The sequence below is a fragment of the Triplophysa dalaica genome, chromosome 21 (genome assembly GCF_015846415.1).
Source record: "Triplophysa dalaica isolate WHDGS20190420 chromosome 21, ASM1584641v1, whole genome shotgun sequence".
Classification (NCBI taxonomy): Eukaryota; Metazoa; Chordata; class Actinopteri; order Cypriniformes; family Nemacheilidae; genus Triplophysa; species Triplophysa dalaica.
Window position 1 is genome coordinate 1,480,841 of NC_079562.1, and position 21,722 is coordinate 1,502,562.

A 21,722-nucleotide genomic window follows, 5' to 3' on the forward strand; every position below is an offset into this window, starting at 1 on the left:
TTTATTTCCAGTCGAACCATACAAATATTGTCTTTTCTAAAAAAGGATTTACATTTTGAGCTGTAAAAATGGTTTGTATTTTAGTTTAATCGGATTGAATTTATTCCTTTTTTTTCATTTATTTAAAAAAAGTCATATTACTGTTATTGTGTGCGATTATTTCCTTCTATTGATATTTCATCATGTATTGTGAAAGTCGCATCTATTACACGGCAAAGCAAAATGTGGGGATGAAATGAATAAGTATCATTCTTATTCATTTAAGAGTCAAATGTGAACTGGTTGTGTTTATTGTGAGTTTATTTAGGTGTAAGAGTGAAACCTGTCTCCGGCTCGCCATTAGATGTCTCACTGATCTTATTCTCTCACGTAAAATGTCTCGCGCATCCATGATTTTCATCCAACGGCTCAGCTCATGAATATTCTTAATATTAATCAAGCTCTTGCGAGCCTGTCCTATGGCGAAGGCTTGTTCATGAATATTAATGACGTATCGCCAACGTGCATAAATAGGCGTTCATAGCAAAGCCGTCGCTCGTGAATATTAGCGGTGACGTCAGCGCCGCAGGGGGAGACTCATTCAGGAAATACGTTTCCGCGTCTCGCTGTCACAACAACGAAAATGGCACCCAACAGGAATAAATGCTTAACTGCAGCAACTTCTCTTTCAGAACCAAAATTGTAGTTCAATTGTTACCCACGAGGTTTGAATTTAAAATCCCTGTGATGACTTGGGCGGAATTTTATAATATTGTGCAATTTAGTCTTAATTTATGCACTCAGTGTAACTTGTCTGTCCACATCCCACACCGACTGCTTTGATCCTTAACTCACGTGTAATAGATTACACGTGTAATCCACGGGAATGGCGAGAGGGTCACGCGCGGCTGTGGATGTGGAGTACAGTCCTGTGGGAGAGGGTCTCGGGATGCGGGACTTCTGGCTGTACGTGTGGCTGCGCAGAGTGTCTGTGATCACCGCGCACATCATCTCAGTCGGCCTGGTTTTACTCACATCCATACTGTCCAGACCGGGAACAAGTGAGTTCGTTCACTTTAAAACATATTCTTTTGAATGTTTGTCTTTTTTTAAAGGTCTGACTAGATGTTTTGGCTGCAGAACGACATTGTGACAGGTGCTGTGGCAATAGAATAAATAACTCAATACATTTTAGTATTAATACAACGCTAAACACTTACAACAAGAGTTTATTTTTAACACCCATTCTTCTGTTTGTGCAGGTATTTGTTAATTCATGATCAAGAAGTGTATTTTAAGTGTTTTTTCTTTTGATAAATGTTTCTTCGCTACATTATAAATACTTTTTACTCCCCTACATTTCATGACTACGTGTTATTTTTCCTCTTTCATACTTCAGTACCTTTAAAGCACTTTTTTAATGCTTCATAATGTAGTGCAGTAAAAAGTAAATCTTGAATTTTTTAAACCTCTTTTACTATAGTAAACTCAGTACTTGCACTTAATGTTTGACCTTGTGTGTTTTTTATTTGTAGGTCTTTTCTCCTGGCATCCTGTTTGCATGTCACTTGGGGTAAGTTGTAACTATTAACACGTTTTTTTTTTTGGAATCCGTTATAATTTTACTTGTGGGTTGATAAAGGTCAGCAATCGTTTCCTTTTGTTTTGACTATAATCACTTGGATAGTTTGTCTGTGAAATACAATGTGTGTCTGAGTAGGGAATGAATAAAACATTGATGCTTTGTAAATAATGAATGGAGTGTTGTGGAACACAAATGCTATTGGCTTCATGGGAATATAGTTACACAAGCGTGCATCAGACTCATAACCGTCGAACACTTTTCATTCTCCTCCTTTTGTTTTAGTTTTGCCTGTGCATGACAGAAGGGATCCTGCTGTTCTCGGCCGACGGGAGTCCGTTCTGCTTCAAGTCTCGTAAATGGAAGGTCCGCCTGCATTGGTTCTTCCAGGCTCTGCTGCTGGTGTTCGGAGCGACAGGTTTTGGTTTCATGGTGGCCAGTAAGAACGTTTCCGAGCATTCTCACTTCACCTCGTGGCACAGCCTGCTGGGCGTCACCACGATGGTCGCTACCGTTCTGCAGGCGACCTGCGGCGTCTTTCTTCTGTTTCCCAAACTCATCAGCGTTCAGTCGTTTCCTCGGATGAGACTCTATCATGCCACCTGCGGCCTGGTGGCTTACCTGTTATCCGCCGTCACTGTCATGGCAGCCATGTTTACAGACTGGTTTCAGGCTACGGTGAAAGGTGTGGCGTGGTACATTTTCTTCCTCCTTCCACTTTTTCCCGCCTTAGTGGTGATGAATCAAATCACTAGTGCCTTTCTGCCCAAGAAGAAGATTACAAGCTGAAAACAAAAGCTTTGTGTTTTTTTAGTACGTTTAGACCACCTCACGAAGAGCACTTTGAAAGAGACTCTTCCCCAGTTCAGTAGTAAGCACACTGTTCAGGGAGACAAGAGTTCTTGTGCACTGAACTAAAACATTTGCTTCCTAAAAATGTCCATGTTAGAATAGATTGGCTGCCTACTATGTTCACTTCATCATGTTGTATTCTTACAAGCGGAAGAGGTTCTTCTTAAAGCTGAGCTTTTGAACAGTTACAAGGAAGCTATACAATAAAAAAGTGCCTCGCCTCAAGAACATCAGTCAAAGAAAACAACATCCTCGGCAACGGGATTCAGCTTAAAGGTGCTGTCGCATCTAATGACATGAAAGCACTTGGTGCACCTTTAATGATCCGGACCGCTTTACAACTTACTTGCACATTGTAAAGAACATTCATATATCTGATTCTGTCTACATTAACAGTTGTTTTTGAAGTGAGTTGAAGACTTTTTATGGAATTGTTTGAGAACTGTTGACATTCATTGTGTTCTTGTACTATGTACTGAACTCAGGCACTCTTAGATCACATCTTACACACCATCCTCAGCTGTAAATTGCTTTTGTTTTAATGCTTAGTTTATCACATTGTTTATCCTGCTTGGTTGTGTATTCTAGTATTCATGTGGGTTGTTTGATATGCGTTGCTTACTAACACACAAAGTAGATGATAGTTCTGTTCTGAAAATTGCAATTGCTTATTTAACCTTTAATGTGTTTGGCTTATGTATAAACAGGAAACGTCCTTAAAGGGACAGTTCAACAAAAAAGGACAATTGTGTCATCATTTGCGCACTCTCGAGTTGTTTCTTTAAGTTAGTTTCATTATAGCGTATTGTGCAAGTTTTATTTAATCTACTTAAACTATGTTTTTAAATTTACATTAATGGTTGGTGAAATTTTAATGCAGTGAACATACTATTGTACATCTTGGTCAGGTTATGAGATTTTAAACTAAGCATCCATGAATGTTAAAAAAATGACTCAGGGTTTTATTACATTGGAATATCAAGTATACACTACTATATTTTTGGCTATATTTTAATCTGTATGAACAGTATCTGATGATTAAAATGAGCTGTACAATAAAATATTGAATTCAGACTGTGTGGTGGCTTTCTGTAAAATAATGATTTAACCTGCGGCATGAATTATTTGCAAAAGAAATCTGTCTTGTTTCACCATCCGATACCTTTTTCAGAAAACGTATGTTTATTTAAAATACACGAGAATAATATTAGCTTGGTCTCAGAATTATTAATCGCAATAGGAAAACCGACTAAGGTTTTATTAACAAGTCAGTAGCACCAACATCAGTGTTTAGTTCCCATGAGCCCAAAACAGCCATAATGTTCTTTCTATGACACATAAACATGTTTTGACCCAGAGACTGAATCCTGTGTGCGTTAAATATCAAACACATTTTTGTCACTCATTTCATACCATTATAACAATCCTATCACACAGTATAAAATGGGTCTCATCATTGCACACAGACACACTTGGACAATTCTAGACCAGCCCTCCATCTCCAAGATAATCTAAGAGTTCAGTCTATTGACCCTCTTCACAGATCAGAGTAACTTTGCCACTTAGTAAATCTTCCACGCTCACGGCAACGATGCCTGAACCGCTGGCTGTTTCCTGTTGATCGAGAGCGACAAACACTTGTGACGAGCCCTCGATCTGTGATTGGTCCAGGCTTATTACTTGCTCCGCCCCTTGACCGGCTGTATCCCTGCATTGAATGACCTGTAAATAAACACAAAAAGTAAGATTGTGGTTGGTTTGGTTGGTGGAAATTCCAACCCATTACTGTACAGTCTTGACCTGGAAATGTTCATGAAAAAAACTTCTGACTGGCATTTCAGGACTTTCAGGTTTTACCGTCTGAGAGCTGGAGGCCTGCGACTGGGTTTCGTCCTGCAGGGTCTGCAGGTGTTTAGACAGGAAGTGCTGCTGGAACTCAGGCTCTGAGGGGAAGTGAAGCGAGCAGATAGCACAGCTGAACATGGAGCCGCTCTGCCCACTGCAGGCGTGCTGCTGTAACTCCGCCTCACTCGTCAGGGTGATGTCACAATTATCACACTTCCACAAGCGCACTTCTAAAACAACAAGAGTGTAACACAACTAACATCGATGGAACAGTTCGCCCAAAAACGAGAATTCCATCATCATTTACATGTATGACTTGTTCTTCTGCAGAACACAAAAGATGATATTTCAAAGAATGTTGGTAACCAAACAACACTGACCCCACATGTTTTCCATTGTATGGACACAAAACACAGAGACATTTCACAAAATACCATCTTTTGTGTTCCACAGAAGAAAGAGTCATACTGTTTTGAATGACACAAAGGTGATCAAATGATGAAAGGTTTTTTATTTGACGGTGAACTTTCCCCTTTACTTGGTCTGTTAAAGACACGCACTGTCAACACATTGTCAAGTTTTTAAGTCAGAAGCTTAATGATTTTCCTCCATAGAAGGCGAAAATTCAGTGTTTTCGTACCTGTATGATTGGTTATCTGATGTTTTAACAGGCTATTTCTGTTGCTGAAGGTCTTGTCACACTTGTCGCACCGGAGAAGGGTTTTAATGGTTTTATTGCCCTGGGCTGTGATGCTCTCTGGGTGGACGGTGCGATTGTGGTACCACAGTCCTGAGAGTGTCTATGTTAAAAAAAGATATATTAAAGGGCAGTAACAAGCTTTACTGTTCAACTATTGATCACTAAACGTTCCCAATTGGCAAAGCAAGTCATTATCTTAAGGGTTTAAACAAAACATGTCTACCTGTAAATCACTTTGGATAAAAAATGATGCCAAATATATAAATGTAAAACATAAACGTGTACAGGGTCATTCAGGGTCAGTCTTGTTGGCAAGACCAACATCTGGAGTGATGTTAAAAAAATATGAAATGCCACAGGTTATCAATTCATTTGTAGAGGTCGGTTAAAAATGAAATGTTCACCTGAGATTTGGAGCCACATTAGAGGAGGTAAAAAATGACATATATGCCAGCATCATTATTTTTACACAAAGATCAGTATAACTGTTAGAAAATCTGTTCATTTTAAGAATAATTGATACATTTTATGCCAATGGTGACATTTTGTGCATGTCTCCAACTCCAGAACCGTCTGAGATCCCTTAATGTCCTTTAAGATTCTTGTTTTTGCCCATCGCCTTTTGGGAATTACATTTTTAAAGCACTTTAAGGTGCAGTCCTAGAGATATGAGGATCTAAATGTGGCTTTATGAGAAAACTGTTAAAATGCACACATTTTCAGTCATCAAAAACCATGTCGGTATCTGGTATTTCATTTCTTTTAAAGAAGAATGTCTTAATAACAAATAGTGTTGAATCTAGAAATGTATCTTTTTTCTCTCTTTTAAAACAACTGCATTGAACATATATTTAACAACATCTCAGTACAAAACTACTGAAATTGCTACGGGACTACAGAAGTTGAGGCACACTAACTTGGTCTCCATAGTTAATTTAAAAGATATTATAGTTCCAAAGGAATTAAATGCATCAATTATACTCAAAATGAACAGATTTACTAAAAGATATACTGATCTTTGTGTAAAAATAAAATATTGATTCATTTTGTGAAAATTATAATTTTTATCGCCCTCTACAAATGAATTTATTCCTTAATAACTATTCACCTGTGGCATTTCATATTTTGGCTTCCATCTCTACTGATGTTGGTCTTGCTTCGATAAAAAGGTAAAAAAAATCTAAGATTTGAGTCGGGGGCCTACGGTTGAGTTGACACGGAATGACACTACAGCATCGACCCACGGTTTCACTTGTTTGTTACATCATTGTTCACTTCAAATGAGTTGACATGATTAAAGAAGAGAAGTTTGCACCTGATAGCATTTACTGCATGTCTGGCAGCTGTAGGGTTTGCTGCCGTCGTGAACCGTCATGTGTTTCTCCAGATTGGCTTCACTGTTGAAGATCTTGCTGCAGTCAGGACACTGGTGCAGCTCTTTGGGATGAACCTCCTGGATGTGCTGCCGGAGTTCATCAAGCGATGAGAAACTCACCCGACATTTCTGGCAGTCATGAGGCTCTGTAAGGTCTGACAATCACACGCGTGTTATCAACGTTCTTCAAAACATCATCCGTGTTGCGCAGAAGAAAGTCATGCAGGTTTAAAGTAATTCATGAAAAAACGTGTTAACAAAGCATTGAGAGGGATGACCAGAGTGCAGAGCTGTGATTTCTTCAACATATCTTGGGTATGTATATGAGTTTTGTGAAATGCACAAAGTCACATGACATTCATATGTGGATGTTCTTACTGTGAAAGTTCTGCAGATGGACACACAGCCCGTTGGCCTGCTTAAAGCCCTTCCCACATTCTCTGCAGACGTACGGTTTGTCTCCTGTGTGCGTGCGGACGTGACGGGTCAGTTCGATGGACTGTGCGAATGAGGCCGAGCAATACTGACAGCAGTACATTTTACCTGCGAATAAAGTGGGCTCAAATTGGTCAGCAACCCTACACGGAACAAAACATAAAACAAAAGAACCACGGCTCACCCTCAGCGTGTTTCTTTTTGCTGTGGTAGGACAGAGCGGCGGCCACAGAGAAGCTCATGTCGCAGTGTTTGCAATGGAAAGGTTTCTCTCCCGTGTGCAGACGCATGTGGTTCTTGAGGGACGAGGTGGCGGCAAACTTGGCCCCGCATTCTTCGCATGCGTACGGCCTCTCTTCAAAATGCTCGGTGCGCTTATGATAAAGCAGACCTGTGACCAAACACAACCTCGGTCTGAAACATTTCCTTTATGTCTAAATTTGACTTTCCCTAATTTTGAGGGAATTCTAGAAACGTTTTTCTGAACCTAAACTTAAGAATGAAAAGGGATTCCACGCACCTGAAGAGTGTTTGAAGGTCTTGTCGCACATGTCACACGACACTTGATCTGTTTTCTTCTTCTTGGCCGGTGGGCCGCCGTGGGCTTCCATGCAGTGCTGGTGAAGGCTCTTGAGAGTCGGGAAAGGCATGGAACACTCAGAGCAGCGCTGCTCTTTCCCCGGCGAGAGTGTGCAAACCTTCTTATGCTTTATCAGACGGCACTTGAAGTCAAAAGTCTTATTGCACCACAGACAGCTGTAGGAAACAGGGACGGCCTTTTTCCTTCCTCTCGTTACGGTGCCGTCTCCTTCTTCATCCTCAGAATCAGCGGTAGATCCTTCTTGCTCCACCTCAGGTTTCTCAGGAGGGTTTGAGACCGGCTGAGCGGCTTTTATAAATACAGATGTTGTTAGCTAATGGTAGAAAACAACCAAGAAAAACCACGAACAGACATATGTGTAGAAGATTCTGTCACCTGTGTGTTTGATGTTGGGATGGGGAAAGTGTTGCTGGTTTGCATACAGCAGCTGGCACAGAGGACTGGCGTACTGTGAATCGCGACTCAAAACTCTTTGGATAGTTTGCTCTGTAGACTCCGGCTCACCGTCAGCTCTCCGACAGCTCTGCAGAAACTGACATGAACAAAAATATGCAAATCTCTTTTAGGCGTTATTCTCACATTGAGGTCTTGAAGATCCAGGAGTCTACAGAAATTGGAGACTGTCTCTTTAACATATGTTTGATTTTGTACCTCAGCAACTTGCTGTGTCCCATCATCCATCGCCTCCACACCTTGTTCCAGTAAATTAATGTCGCTGTTGGTTTCCAGAATCAGTGATTTGTGCTTATAAATCACATCCAAATCTTGAACTATTCAAAAGAAGATTACAATTGAATATATTTGGTTAATTGTTTCATGTTTTGGTAACATTTCCACATTTTAGAATAATAGTAAACTCATCAAAAGTATGAAGTAGGACGACAGGAACTGCGTGAATTATGTTGTGAGTAAAAGCATCTAAAATAAATCAAAACAATTATACATATTATCTATTATCTTTTAAAGTGATAAATGATAAAAATCAAATTCTTGGCATTTTATCAGCCAACTTTAGGAGATCTTACAACAAGTAAACAGTATTGAAGGAATTATCATCTATTATTATGGGCTCTTATTGGCTGCTACAAGTCATTACTCAAAAAATATATTTGTTAAAACTTTTCTAAGGAAGGAAATCTATATGTTTTATATCATGGGATGCTTTCCAAAGTTTTTGAAGTTTTTCATGTCTTACACTCATCCGGTCAGAAAATAGAAATAGTTTCAGAAAGATTTTGGACTCTTACTGGTCTGTAGGAGTTTTTGAGCATCTGGTCTGTCCTTGATCTCCTGCATGAAGATCTCCAGCTGTGGATTCTGTGACTCCGCCCACAGGAGAATCCTCCACACGGTCACAGGCTGCAGTAAACTTTCCTTCTTAAACACGGCAGATATCAACCTTCCAAACACATCAACGTCTGCCTTCTCTGCTAGCAGGACCTGAATATGCTATAAACACATACGGTATAGTAATAAAACCTGGTTTCTTGAATTTAATCGACTGACATAATACATCATTTTCAAGCATCGCGTTAGTTCAAGTAGGTCACGTCAGTCAAGCTTGCATCAGCGATAGTCAGGATTTCTGAATGTGCGCATGGAGTTTACCCAGAACACAATCATGCTGAAAACAGCAACAAGATAAATTAGTATTTATTATTTATCTTCGATTCTGATTGGCTGAGCCAAGTTTTAAGTTGTCTTAAACAGCTGACCACATTACACAGCCTAAATATATTTTTATTTTATAAATTTTTTGAAACCTTGCTACGCATATGTAATAACCGTTTTAAAAAAGCAATAAGCCCCGCGAAGCAGTGGGTTACAGTATATTGTTAAACAGTTAGTTCTGGTCCTTGATTCTGATTGGCTGAGCCTAGTTCTAAGCCATTATAGAATACCCCAATTTTTAACGGCTAACCATATTTCATAGCCTAAATCTCATTTTATTTACTTAATTTTATGAAAGTTTACCACACATATGTAATTAAGCAATAAGCCTCATGACAGCTAATGGGGTTTTAGGCATGACGCGAACGCCCTTAGCTGTTATAAAGTGCATTATAACCCACTGCTTTGTGGGGCTTATTGCTTTTATAAAATTAAAATATTGACGAAAGTTCCTGACTGAATATGCATTTCTTTTGTAATCCTAGTGTGTTTACCTCTCTCTCCATTGAAGAGATGTCTGGACCATTTTTGAGACACTCCTCAAAGATCTTATGATCCAGACGGAGTTCTGCGAGTCTATTCTGATATGTTTTTAACAAATCCATCCCCTCACGTTTCTCGGAGTGTTCGCCTGGTAAAATAAATAACAGGCATTAGAACATGGCCAACACAAGTAGTATATAGAGGTGTATGTTGTGCATACCTCTTGTGTGTTTCAAGTTCTCCAAAAGTTGTGCTAGACCTGTGGAGCTTTTCTTCACCTCACGGAGAAGCATTAGAAGTGTTTCTTCACTTATGTGCGTCTCTTTGAATTGACAAATCAATCTCTCCACCACCTCTACAGTGGATGGAGAACCACAGCATTCCAGCACCACCTTAAAGAAAAAAAACATGCGTAGATTATAAATATGAACATATAGAGAACAAACAATGTAACGTTAAGTATTTGGAAAAAGTAGAGAAACGTACTGCTTTCTCTACATCGTTTTTACAGCCGCTTGCTGCCCTGGTTAAAATCTCTGACAGGTTTTTGACACTGGAAAGCTGGCGAGTCAGTTCTAAAAGCTTACCGGACGGTTGCACAGATGTGGAAGGATCTGCGGCATAAAGACGTGGAAAACATATTTAGTTCCTCACGGTTACAGTCTGTGATATTCTGTGTCAGTCTTCTTTTTCTGACCTCAGGTCAGTTTACCTTTTGTTTCGGGGAAGTTCTCATTTCTTTGGTGCTCAATTGCTGATTCTGAAATGAAGTGTTTCAGCTGGTTCACCAATGTGAGGACTGTCTGAGCTGACAGAACTCTCTCAACCTGGATCAGACTCAACAAGCGCTGGTAAACCTCATCTCCTGATGGATCTCCTCTGAAACTGCTCAGAATGACCTGCCAAAGATCAGCCATGACATGCAAGTGTGAAATCACTGGTTAATATTGTACTGAAAGGAAACTTTTTTTGTATCTTCACCTGATGCTCCTGTGCAGAGATCGTCTCCCACGTCTCAAGCACCTTGGCACATGGCTGAACCCTCTGTAGGATGTTTCTGATTCCTGCTTGGTTTTGAGTGATCATCTCAATCGTACCGTCCTCTGAACTTTTGGACTTTCCCGAGTCGGCAATCTCAGTGCCTCCCTTTACACTGTCATGAGATGCCATCGTGCTAGTGTCCACGGTCTCCGAGGTCAGCTTCATGAGGTCGTTGAGAATGTTCTTGCAACCAACAGCCACATCGAACATCTGCAAGCTGTCTGCAGCAGCTATGAGGCGAGTGAAGTTGTGCTTGCCAGGAGGTAGTTTACCAGTATACACCATGTCCAGAAGACAGGAAAACTCTTGCGAAGACAACAAATCTGTGTCGATGGAGATGCTGTCAGAACCCTCTAGAACAGACTTAAATAGCATGCTGGAGGCAGCGAGCACTAGTTTATGAGCAGGGTGAGATGTTTCTCCAACCAGGATAGAGCAGTCGCAAAACTGCTTCTCTTTTCGCAAGGCATGCAACTGCTGCATGAGCTGCCGGCTGTAGTTTGGGAGTTCCATCTTGTACCTTGTGATAAAACAAGAAAATGTGTCTTTAAATTAGATTCTTGTAAAATAATTAATTTTTCAATGGCTGATGTTATGGGTGTAGGGTCTGTGACTAATATAAAACGTATATTAAATTGAATGAAGATGGAAAGGAGATCCACTTAAAGATTATGACAAGGCTGTGGGTTGATTTCACAATTTACACTTCAGGTCATCTGCAGACAAAATCTCTGTTACAGTCTGGCTGATATACGACTGTTATATTCAACGTTTGAGAGCACAGTGTGCCTTTCTTAGTTGAAGTACAACAAATACTTAAGATAAAATGAGAAACACAATCAAAACAAACACAGTATCTCATAAAACTCATGGGACTGTGAAACCTTTTAAGATCGTTTATTCAAGATCCAAATGGTGAAATACAGCAAATTATTCTATAAACCAGTCAAGAAGCTTTTGACATCAACAATGTCTAACAACCGAGGAGCTTTCTAAATATACATTATATATATAACATATACATCTAATGAATGTTAGTTGACTGTTCGGCTAACATGGCTATCTAGGGCTAACATAAAGAATAAAAGCAGTCAAACAGAAATAATCGACGGAATATAAGGGCACATTTGCTGTTTGGCATAATGCATCAGTTCTTCACGCTTGCACTTTACCTTTCAATTCAAATTATCCGTTTCTTTATTTAAACCCCTTCGAAGGACAACATTCTGCGGCGCAATAAAGATTCGGCATTTTGAAAACGACGAAGCGCAAGACAGGACGGTACTGCGCATGCGTATAAATTTAAAAGCATACACTTGTGTGCGCATGCGTGTGACGAACAGCTGGAGCTTAGAAAAGCTTTAAAAGGTCACGGTTAGAAAACTCCATCGACGAAAAGTCTCAAGTCACAAATTAAAGCTTTATATGTCACAACGGCCGGACTGTAGTGCTTTACTATGTAAAGGTTTGTTTTTGGCTGTTTATTCCCTGCTTTGTATTAAATCAGATATACAGTGGTTTTACTAGAAGCAACCCCGTCTAAAACATGTTTCTATTCGCCTCAGTCAGAAACAAAACATTATTGAATAATATAAATAATAACGTATAATATTTTATATCGATAGCAGTTTCTTCCCGTGGTTGACAACGCAAGAAACCCAACCAGTATATGCCAAAGTCATTCTTAAAAATACACAACACAGTGTGAATGAACTGTGAATAATGCTTATGAAATATAACCACATACACATATCATCAAATGACAGTACTTGTTCTACACATAAGGCACTTAAATGAAGATGTAAAAAGAATATTTATTGCCCATATGAAAGAACATAGAGAAAAGTTCACACAAATGCCTGCTTAATATTTCAAGTAGCAGAACATGTCTAAACTATTTAGCAATGTTGTTATATTTTCCACTTCTGGAAACGTAACATATTTATCACCATCTCTTCAGGCTTCATCACTGCTGTGTTTTGGTGAGTTTATTTACATAAACCAAACAAAGGCTATATATTTTTTAATATTTTAGTTGCTCATGCATTTATAAATATGTAAGAGCTCTATTGCAGTGCCATCACAAGCTTATTTTCAACAAAAACAAAAAAAAAACACTTATAATTTACAGAGATTTACTGTTTAACACACAATGTATGATCAGACCAAACTCTATGGACATGAAATTGCAACAAAGGAGGAATTCCGATTTTTGGAACGTCCTTTGAGAAAATCTCGACCCGTATTTTTTCACAGTCATGACAAGCACAACCACAAAATCTTGCAGAACATCTTTCAATATTAAAAACCAGCATGATGTTTCAAAGAAAAAACACTTTAAAGTCTGATAACAAATAAAAAACGAAATTGTAAAATGAAAAAAAAAAGACAATATCCCAATGATGAACATCTGACTAATTCAAGCTTTATCCTTGCTTAACATTCTTCCACACTCAGAGCTTCCCTCAGTGTCCTAAAAGACCAGTGCCTGAAAAAGAGGAAACAAACACTTAAAAAATTTTTGAACGTAAAGGAGTAAAAAAAGTTATTATAATAGTGCGTTCTTACCTTTAAAACCTTCCTCAGGCATACAGACTGAAAAGAAAAAATTAAACGTCAATCATAATGCAAGACTTACTGAAAACTGAATTTAACATTGAGTCTTTGGAACTTACCTTGATACACATCATCCATGGCAGCATAATCAGCAATGGGTTCATCCGCCTGTCGATGGAAATAAACGATTGCATTTAAAACACAGCATCTTAACAAACAGTTGGTTTAGGATGACAGATCGGTTTAGGATGACCTTAAGGCATATGATGCTCTCTGGGATCACTCCAAGACTTCCTAAAGTTGCTGAATCGTCCGTCAAACAGCGTCCGTCTATGGAGAGGTTTTGGTCAAACGGAGCGACAGAGAACGCATGCATGATCTGTGGATACAGTAAGAGATATCACATGAGATTCAAGCTGCGTCATAAAGTACAAAAATATAAACAGACAGCTCCTTTTTGCTACTGACAGACCTGGATCTTCAGCTCTTTTAGAGTCTGGTTGGCTGAAACGATGAGGGCCTTCTCCCCTCGCAGTTTCCTGTGCCTCGTGCTTCTCCTGATGCCCGACTTGGAAACAGTAGTTATGGTGGTCGTGGAAATGGAGGCGGTTTCGTCCAGCTTCTGTCGTTTGGCTCCGCCCTCAGACTGATTTGTAGAGAGTGCAAAAGACAAAGATGCTGTGAGGAGACAGATACATACATAGACAGGCAGACAGGAACGTAGCCAAACACACAGACAGATCTTTGTCATACCTGACTGAAGTCTGGATCTTTCTCTCCATCGATCTTCGGCTCTTCTCTCTCCTCCTCTACGTCCGAGCCACTAACACTGAACTCCGGGGCCGACTCTTTAATCATCTAAAGTGAGACAGTATAGGCAACAGAAACACACGCATTACTTTCTAAGTGGTCAAGTTGAACAGCTGATTGAAAGCAGGGCATCATTGGAAAACTTACAGTTGTCTTGTCAATGACTTTTCGAACATAAACAGTGGCTTGCGCGTATTCCCTCATGTCTCTCTGCTGCTGGAAAATGAAGCCCTCTCGGCACTCTCGACACAAGTCTGAAAGAAAAGCACATATAAAGATTTTGATTCAACATCGCACAAAATCAATGAAATCTCTGTGTGAGGGCTAACAGTTTCTCTCACCTGGTTGAGTCTGGTAACACACACCACTGTTGTCTTGTGTCGTGTCGGGCATCTTACGTATAGAGATGGAGTTGTCCACTAGAAACATTTTGCTGATCACCTCCCATTCATCGGGCCAGAGAAGAGCTATACTGTCCACACACAAACACTGAGACTTAAAAGCCTGCACTTCAGGTGTGTCCATCCTCTTCACAAATGACGTTTTATAATGAACATTAAAAGGGTTTCCTGTTACTCACTGTTGGGCGTCTCCGTGTAGCATGGAGTCGTATGTGAACATGAATCCACCATGAGGGCAAAGCAGAATGCTGTTGCCCACACTTGACACTGGGTTACCCTTTGCTGGCCTCCTGTCGTCATATCAGGAAAATATAATGCAAGTGAAGCCATATTTCAGAGGCAAAACTAAATTTCCCCAAGTTTTAAAATGCTGTATTACTCTGACTACATTATTCTTCAAGAAGAAAGTCATGTTCAGTCAGGATGCCTTCAGGGCGAGTAAAACATGGGAATAATCCCTAGCTTTAGTCAAAATCCCTAACATGACATCAAAATTATATCAATAAACTCCTACTAGAGGTTTTAAGATGTCAATGTTCTAAACGTACCTTATGAATTTCCTCCATTCATCAACGAAGTAAAGGGGTACAATATACAGAACATCAGATTCCTGAAATACAAAACGTTGCAAATGCAGGTAAAATTCTTATTAGTAGAGAATTACTGTTATATCAACATCAATATCAGGCATGCTATTACAAAGTGATTTAAAAAGTTCATCTCTGCAACACGGTGGTACCTGTGGCCATTTCTGCAGCGTGGGTCGGTTTTTTTCCTGGAAGAGGTTTAGAAGAGAAGTCTTCTGCTCATTGGCCATCATTCTGTTCAAAGCCTCATTCTCTTTCCCCTCTTTTTCTAGCCTCTGGAAAAGAAAGCAAATACTGAAACCTTCTAACATTCATCATGAAGCATCATCACTGTTCTTCAGCCTCTACACCTTTGAAACATCATTAGCACATTGGGTATTTATTTATTTTTCCAGTGGCAGTTACCGTGCAGTGCTGACATGGCTCGTGTTGTTGTTGTGTAAACTCCGGGGCTTTAGGGAAATACACTCTCAGTTTATTCCACACCTCAGCAGAAACCAGCCGCCGGTCACTCTCTAGTATACTCAAACCACCTGAGAGAGAGAGAAACAAACATCGCAAAGACGCTCCAGAAGAAACACTGGAAGTTCTCAACACTTTGATCCCAATACTGAACAATTTTAATTTAACACTAACCATGATAACATAGAATGTCTTCATTAAAGTTCTTCATCTCTTCACCGTCCCCTTCTTCGTTATTCCCTTTACATCCATCAGCTTTAAAAGAAGAAGAGAACATCTCCATGACAAAACAAACAGAGAGCAATATAAATATATTAATTTTATTAAAATACAAGTATTGGACTTTAGATCGTCATCAGTACCTCTATTCCCCAGGCTGCTGCTTCTCTCTCCATTCATTTTGCAGTTGTTGTGTTTTGTCTCCTCTTCATCTTCCTCCAGCTGGTCCAAAGCCAACTGCCTCCAGGCCCTCAGAGAGGTCTTCCCGATCCAGAAACCTGCCTCATCACTAAACATTCCCACACAAAGGATCACTCCATTAGGTTCCAATTAAAGACCAACGAGGAGAGAAAAACGATTCGAAAACAAGGCTTGCACCTTTTCAAAGCGGCTTTGGCAAGATTTGTCACCTCTCTGTAATCTTCATTCAGTTGGTTTTTCAGTCTGAGGACCCTGCATCGCTGAGCAACACAGTCTCTGCAGAGAGAAGACCCTGAACACCGGCCAGGATGGGCGGGTTGAAAAAGGAATGGTGACGGATGAGTGGACAGAGATTTGGCAAAAAGGTTGGTATCTTTTTCTATCAAAGGCTCGTGAGCGGTGACTGAAACTGTCAGTCCTTAACATTATTGTCCACAGAATTAAGTCATTTGGGTTTGACCACAACATATAAATGACAGAATAATTATGAATTAAAGGTCCTTACGGTCCAGTCTGGGACCTCCTCCGTAGCGCCCAAAGAGCAGATCAGCGGCTTTTGGGGAGATTCTTTTGGCCTCGCCAACCTTGTCTGGGTGTAGTTTGCCATGAGAGCACAGAAAATGGCTGTTGTCAATTTCCTTGATGGCGGTCGAATCATCCAGCCACTTCTTGAGCCATTCCAGAGGCACAAACTCATATGACTGGTCTATAAAAGACAATCAGACATCAATGCTTTCATTCAAATTTTTCCTCATCTGACATATTATATGTGAAACAAGTAAGTATTTGAAAATATCTTTCATTTAAAAAAGTAAGATTTCAACAATGAATACTTTTATAGAAGCGCAGGCATTTTTACAGACCGTCTTCCGTGGGTAACAATTCGTAGAGCTCCTTCACCTCCTCATGTTTGGCTTTGCCTTTGTCTACGCTTTGCTTTCGCATGTCTGACATCTCATTGCACCACTCCTCAAACTTCTTGTTGTCCTGGTCAACCAGCTTCTGGAGAAAAGCTGACACCCCCCAAAAAAAGCCTTAAAACAATCCTGGTAAAGCCTTTGACAGCCTCTGTTGATATAAGGATGTTTCCATCCACATAGCAATGTATACAGAAGAACAAGGAAACTATGCAGCTTCATATGATTTTACAAATGTAAACATCCCAGTACTCTTCTTTCATGAATGAACATTCAACGTAAAACTACAGAGACATAGACAAACAAATGTATTATCATATTTTCATCTGTTTTACCTGGTACTAGGATGCTTGTTTCTGTTTGGTTGTCCTCTTCCACCTGCCGTTTGTATACTAACATGTAAGCGTTCCTCGAGCAGTGGTACCCTTTGCTACATTTTGGCTTTCGGGTTTGAGATTTGGCTGTCTCAGCTAAATGCAGACAAGGATATAAATGGTGTCAAGGAGTGAAAAATGTATAGGGAGTTGCACAAAAACTGTGTCTAAATTACAACACCGACACAATATTAAAGTCATTCTTTACCAATGTCCTCTTCAATGCCCAACTGAAGTTTCTTGCCCTCCATTTTCTCGATCTCCTCATCGTTGAATTTGTACCAGTCGTTGGTGTGGGCGTCTCTTACATGAGCGATGTAGTGACCGGAATACGCGCTCACACCGCGATGAATCAACACCGCGCTGAGCTCATACATGCACTTCTCATCTGAACTCAAGAGAATAAAAATAATGCTGTCATTCCCTGATTCTGGAATGCTGTGCTCCCATAGAGAAATCTGTATGAATGCAGTTAATAAACAGAGTGTACCTTTCCCTTCCAAAAACGGCCCCATGTCAAGAACTTCTGGAAAACTAATGAAAGTGTTCAGCTTCTTTTTGTGACTGCTTTGCCTATGAAAGCACCAAAAGATGAAAAGATTCAATACGGCTGTAGGATCCACTCTGGGTAAAGTACGGTGACACTCACCTGTCAAAGACGAAGCGCATGAGCTGAAAGTTGAGTGTGCGGGGAAGACTCTGGAGCTTGATCCGGCGGGTAGCGTTCTGTTTACTCTGACAGCTTTCACAGAAATAACGATTATCACCGTCCAGCTTTTCCTCCTGAAGACAGTTAGTAAGACACAACGTGTATCGCCGGAACTAGCTAAACGAAAAGTCTCTAATACAGAAAGTAAGTTAATGCTGAGCTTTGAAATATGGTTTTTCATAATATTTCGATATGTAATAACACATTCTTAGCTACCTCATCTTTATTACCATGTTTTTCCCCCCCATTTGTGTTGTAACAGCAGACATCTGAGCATTTACCTTTAGAAACTCTGTGACGCACTCAGTGAGGTTTTTGTGTCCTTGAATGTTCAGTTCCAGCTCATAAAATCGAGATGGCAGAGGGGATTCACGGCCGCATTTGTTGCATCTGTAATAGTTGCACTTACCCTTATTCGATTTGTCTTCATGAAGTTAAAATAAAAGCTTGACATATAACATCGAAGCTCACTTTCCAGGTGGGCATTAAAAAATCTTAAAACTTACACAGTAACATAGGAAAACTGTCCACAGAACTGCTGCTGGATGACATTTTGGAGATGTGGGTCTTTCTGCTTCGAAAGGGTGTCTTCTAAAAGTGAGAGGAAGAGTTTGGAGAATTCCTGAGCGTCCTAAGAACAGACAACAGGAAGCCTGTAAGCGTTCAAAAGATCAACAGGGTCTTCCAGAAGAGCATGTTGAGCTACATGACTGCATGACTCCATGGTTCTGTGCAAACAATCTTTTGGTCTTTAACCGATTACAGAATAGGTACATCGACTACAACCTCAAAACTATTTTCGTGCAATGTGCATACCTGCTGTTGACCGGTGTCTAGCCCTAGAGCCTTTACCAGTCCTGATGGGTCAATATACCGCCTGTTGCTGTTCTGTAGCAATGCGAACAGGTACTGCAGATGTTCACATATCGTACTTGGCTCATAATCTGTTGTTAAACAGAATCACATACACAAATAAAATTGGAAGTCCTCCCTTTAAACAGGAGTCGCTTCATAATTCTCCAGGTTTAACACTTTGGCAGAAAGGCATTTAATAAAATATCAATAAACAAAAAATGTCATCTGTAATACATGTTACATTATGTATTATTATGTACCTACTGACATATAAAGCAAGTTTCAATCCAGGCTTTAAAAGATAGCAGAAAGCTCACCTGAATCCATGTCGTGCACTTCCGCTCTGGAATTCTGAAAGCAATAAAGAGCTCTACGGAGATCCAGATTGTGGAACCACACCTGGAGAAAAGTGTTTACGTAACATGTGGCACCAAGATTCGTCAGGCCTACAAAAGTGTTCTGAAACAGAAAGAGTAAACACATCTTTTGAATTTTCAAAAATGCATAAACTCATCTTAAAATCATTATTTCCCCATTTACAACAACGATAATTCTGAAAGTCCTGAGTTTGACTTACCACAAGTTATTTTGACATACCTTATCCCGCCTTTCTGAGTTTGGGTCATCGATATTGTGGAAAGTGTTTTCATCAATTTCACCCAACCAAGACTGTTCTCCAATTCCAACTAGACAGTTAGGATTCCCTTTACAGTTCCTCCTAAGTGACGGCCAAAAAAAAGGTTAGGGGAGAAATTTTGGTCTGCAACAATATTCATAAATAAATGAACTGTTCTATTAAAACAGTCTCATTAAAAGTACATCGAATAATTGCTTATAAGGGGTTCCTCAACATGACATTCATCTTGGATTTACAACACCTAGTTTACCATAATGATGCGACCAACCCCGTATAAATAAATCCTTTTTAATAAACTATTGATATGATTGTCTTAATCCTTAAACAACATTTGAACCCTATTTGAACAAAGTAAACGTTAATAAGGGAGACATGACAGGAAATAAAGCAAAGTTACCTGCATGTCCCTCTCTTGCATGCTAGCAAAGCGATTCTATAAGCTAAAGCGATGTGTTCATGTGTGATGTCCTCTGGTCTGACCGTCTCTGCCCACCGCCAAGCAGCTTTTTCCAGCTGCAACCGAGGAGCCATTCTACACACAGAAAACACACAAATACATAACACAACTGAACAGAATCACACACACAAAGTGAACAATGGACAAAGTTACTAAAATATACACTTATATAATTATATGTGGGTTCATAAAATATGAAGCTCTCCACATTTACTCTGACATTCTGCACATAGAGAAACACAAACCTTTAGATTTACACACACAAAATGCACACAGAAACACAGTGACACTTGGACAGAGTTTTACACAAATCTGCAAGATGCACCAGCCCAGGATCACTCATCCTGCATGCAAAACTACGCTAAAATAATAAATAATTCAAGTTTCAAGGCAAACAATATGCAAGCACTTTAAGAAATAATAACGAAATCAATGACTACCAAACAGCACAGGCACACACATATATAGTCTGTATCAGACACGTTTTTCGCACTTTGAACTAAAAACCTACCCTCAAAATAAAGTCCTCAGGCTCGACACAGCTATAATGGTTTATAAATATTTCGTAACCAAAAACGTTTAATGTTTTCATCTAAAGCTGCGTAGTTAGCATGCTAACGGCTAGCTCTTGGCTTGTTTCATCAAATAAATTAAGCTGGCGTGAATTCACCAAGCGCTTCTTCAATGTGAAGACGCTATCATAAATATAGGAATTTTAAATCACACTTTATTTCTGGTACGTTTGTATTTAGCGCCCTTGCGTCAGCTTTGAAATAAATATTTTGTCCCTTCGTCAGTTTCAAACTTCAGTGAGACGTACGTACTTACGCGTGACGTATGGTGTGATGTAAGCGCGTACACTGCGCGAGTTCAATGAATGGTCAGCGTCTGAGCGCGTTCTGATGCCAGAGGGCAACACGTTATCTTTCTTAACTTTCTCGCTATTTTTTAAATAATAATATTGGAATGGTTAAAGAAGCTTTGAAAGAAAATGACAATATTTTGGCACTTTGATAAACACTTTATGTTTTTTTAAAATAAGTGCTTTATAAATAAACATTTACTTGACTTGGCATTTGGAAATATACTCATTTCTCTTATAATAGAGGTGCAAGTTGGTCTCTCAACGTAGTCATGCTTGTCTGGTTTGCTGGTTTTGAAAGGGTTTAGAGCACTGGTTAACTGTCAGAAGTAATTTAATGCATTTAATGCATAATTCACTTATCTTTACGTTTTTCTTGCAAATATTAAATAACTTGAGCTTAACCTTAGAAAATGATGTAATGGATAATGTAAATGACACTACAAGCAAAATGTAATGGCTTGGGCTGCAACCTGACCAGAGTTATTAAAGTGGATTTTAGTTTTGTTAATATTTAAAATTGGTTGTTATTTTTAGATTTTTGTGTTAATTTTAGTTAATGTTTTAGCAATTTTGGTATATGGTTTTGTCATTTTACAATTAATTAGTTAAACGTTGCTATATAAGATTAATTAATTCATATTTTAGGTCTTTTTATTATTATAATTTTACTGCTTTAAACTACTTTATTTTATTTTTGAGGCATCATTCAAATTTTTCCTTGAGTTAAGTTTGTCCTATAATTTTTTAATATTTGATTTGATTTCAATGAACAGGAACGTTTTCAAAGTTTTAATTTTAGTGAATTAAAATAGCCTTGAAACTATATTCTTCACTTTTTCTTCTTTGAGGATAACAAACCATGTGTTGAACATTGTTATGTGTGTTTTTTGTGTGTGTTTTACTTGTGTGGATTCCCAGCGAATGTTATGTGGGTCACACAAATAGAAATTGAAAAGAACAAAGTCGTCAGGAATTTTTTACGAGGAGGTATTCTACTCTGTTAACATACCTCAAAGGTTTAAAAGTGCATTTACAGGACTTTAAACGTCACCTTTGAACTTTAAACAAGACTCTCTCATTTAGAGGTTTCAGTGTCACAAGGTCACGA

At 39.3% G+C, this 21,722-nt stretch overlaps 3 protein-coding genes across 3 annotated transcripts; 1 reads left to right on the forward strand and 2 right to left on the reverse strand.

Moving 5' to 3' along the window:
- Positions 1–551: 551 nt before the first annotated feature.
- LOC130410595 (probable transmembrane reductase CYB561D1) lies at positions 552–3,451 on the forward strand. Its single transcript, XM_056735354.1, has 3 exons — positions 552–1,040; positions 1,515–1,552; positions 1,847–3,451. Exons 1-3 carry the CDS (start codon positions 866–868, stop codon positions 2,348–2,350), a joined length of 717 nt encoding a protein of 238 aa, XP_056591332.1. The 5' UTR covers positions 552–865; the 3' UTR covers positions 2,351–3,451.
- Positions 3,452–3,572: 121 nt separating this feature from the next.
- Positions 3,573–12,036, reverse strand: zbtb40 (zinc finger and BTB domain containing 40). The gene is made up of 16 exons (XM_056735353.1): positions 11,737–12,036; positions 10,505–11,084; positions 10,236–10,422; positions 10,010–10,137; positions 9,744–9,915; positions 9,535–9,671; positions 8,617–8,818; positions 8,021–8,139; positions 7,745–7,901; positions 7,289–7,657; positions 6,953–7,159; positions 6,712–6,876; positions 6,274–6,488; positions 4,899–5,058; positions 4,271–4,488; positions 3,573–4,135 (listed from the first exon to the last, which is right to left on the reverse strand). Exons 2-16 carry the CDS (start codon positions 11,075–11,077, stop codon positions 3,938–3,940), a joined length of 3,207 nt encoding a protein of 1,068 aa, XP_056591331.1. The 5' UTR covers positions 11,078–11,084; positions 11,737–12,036; the 3' UTR covers positions 3,573–3,937.
- Positions 12,037–12,358: 322 nt separating this feature from the next.
- Positions 12,359–20,564, reverse strand: usp48 (ubiquitin specific peptidase 48). Its single transcript, XM_056735483.1, has 28 exons — positions 20,261–20,564; positions 19,690–19,824; positions 19,253–19,373; positions 18,973–19,114; positions 18,617–18,744; positions 18,307–18,431; positions 18,082–18,190; positions 17,741–17,874; positions 17,582–17,664; positions 17,300–17,479; positions 17,053–17,187; positions 16,664–16,813; positions 16,306–16,506; positions 15,978–16,092; positions 15,743–15,888; positions 15,555–15,635; positions 15,324–15,451; positions 15,071–15,193; positions 14,880–14,941; positions 14,511–14,621; positions 14,272–14,402; positions 14,078–14,184; positions 13,874–13,978; positions 13,593–13,766; positions 13,374–13,499; positions 13,240–13,288; positions 13,133–13,159; positions 12,359–13,052 (listed from the first exon to the last, which is right to left on the reverse strand). The coding sequence occupies exons 2-28, from the start codon at positions 19,821–19,823 to the stop codon at positions 13,030–13,032; spliced, it is 3,150 nt and encodes a 1,049-aa protein (XP_056591461.1). The 5' UTR covers position 19,824; positions 20,261–20,564; the 3' UTR covers positions 12,359–13,029.
- Positions 20,565–21,722: the final 1,158 nt, after the last annotated feature.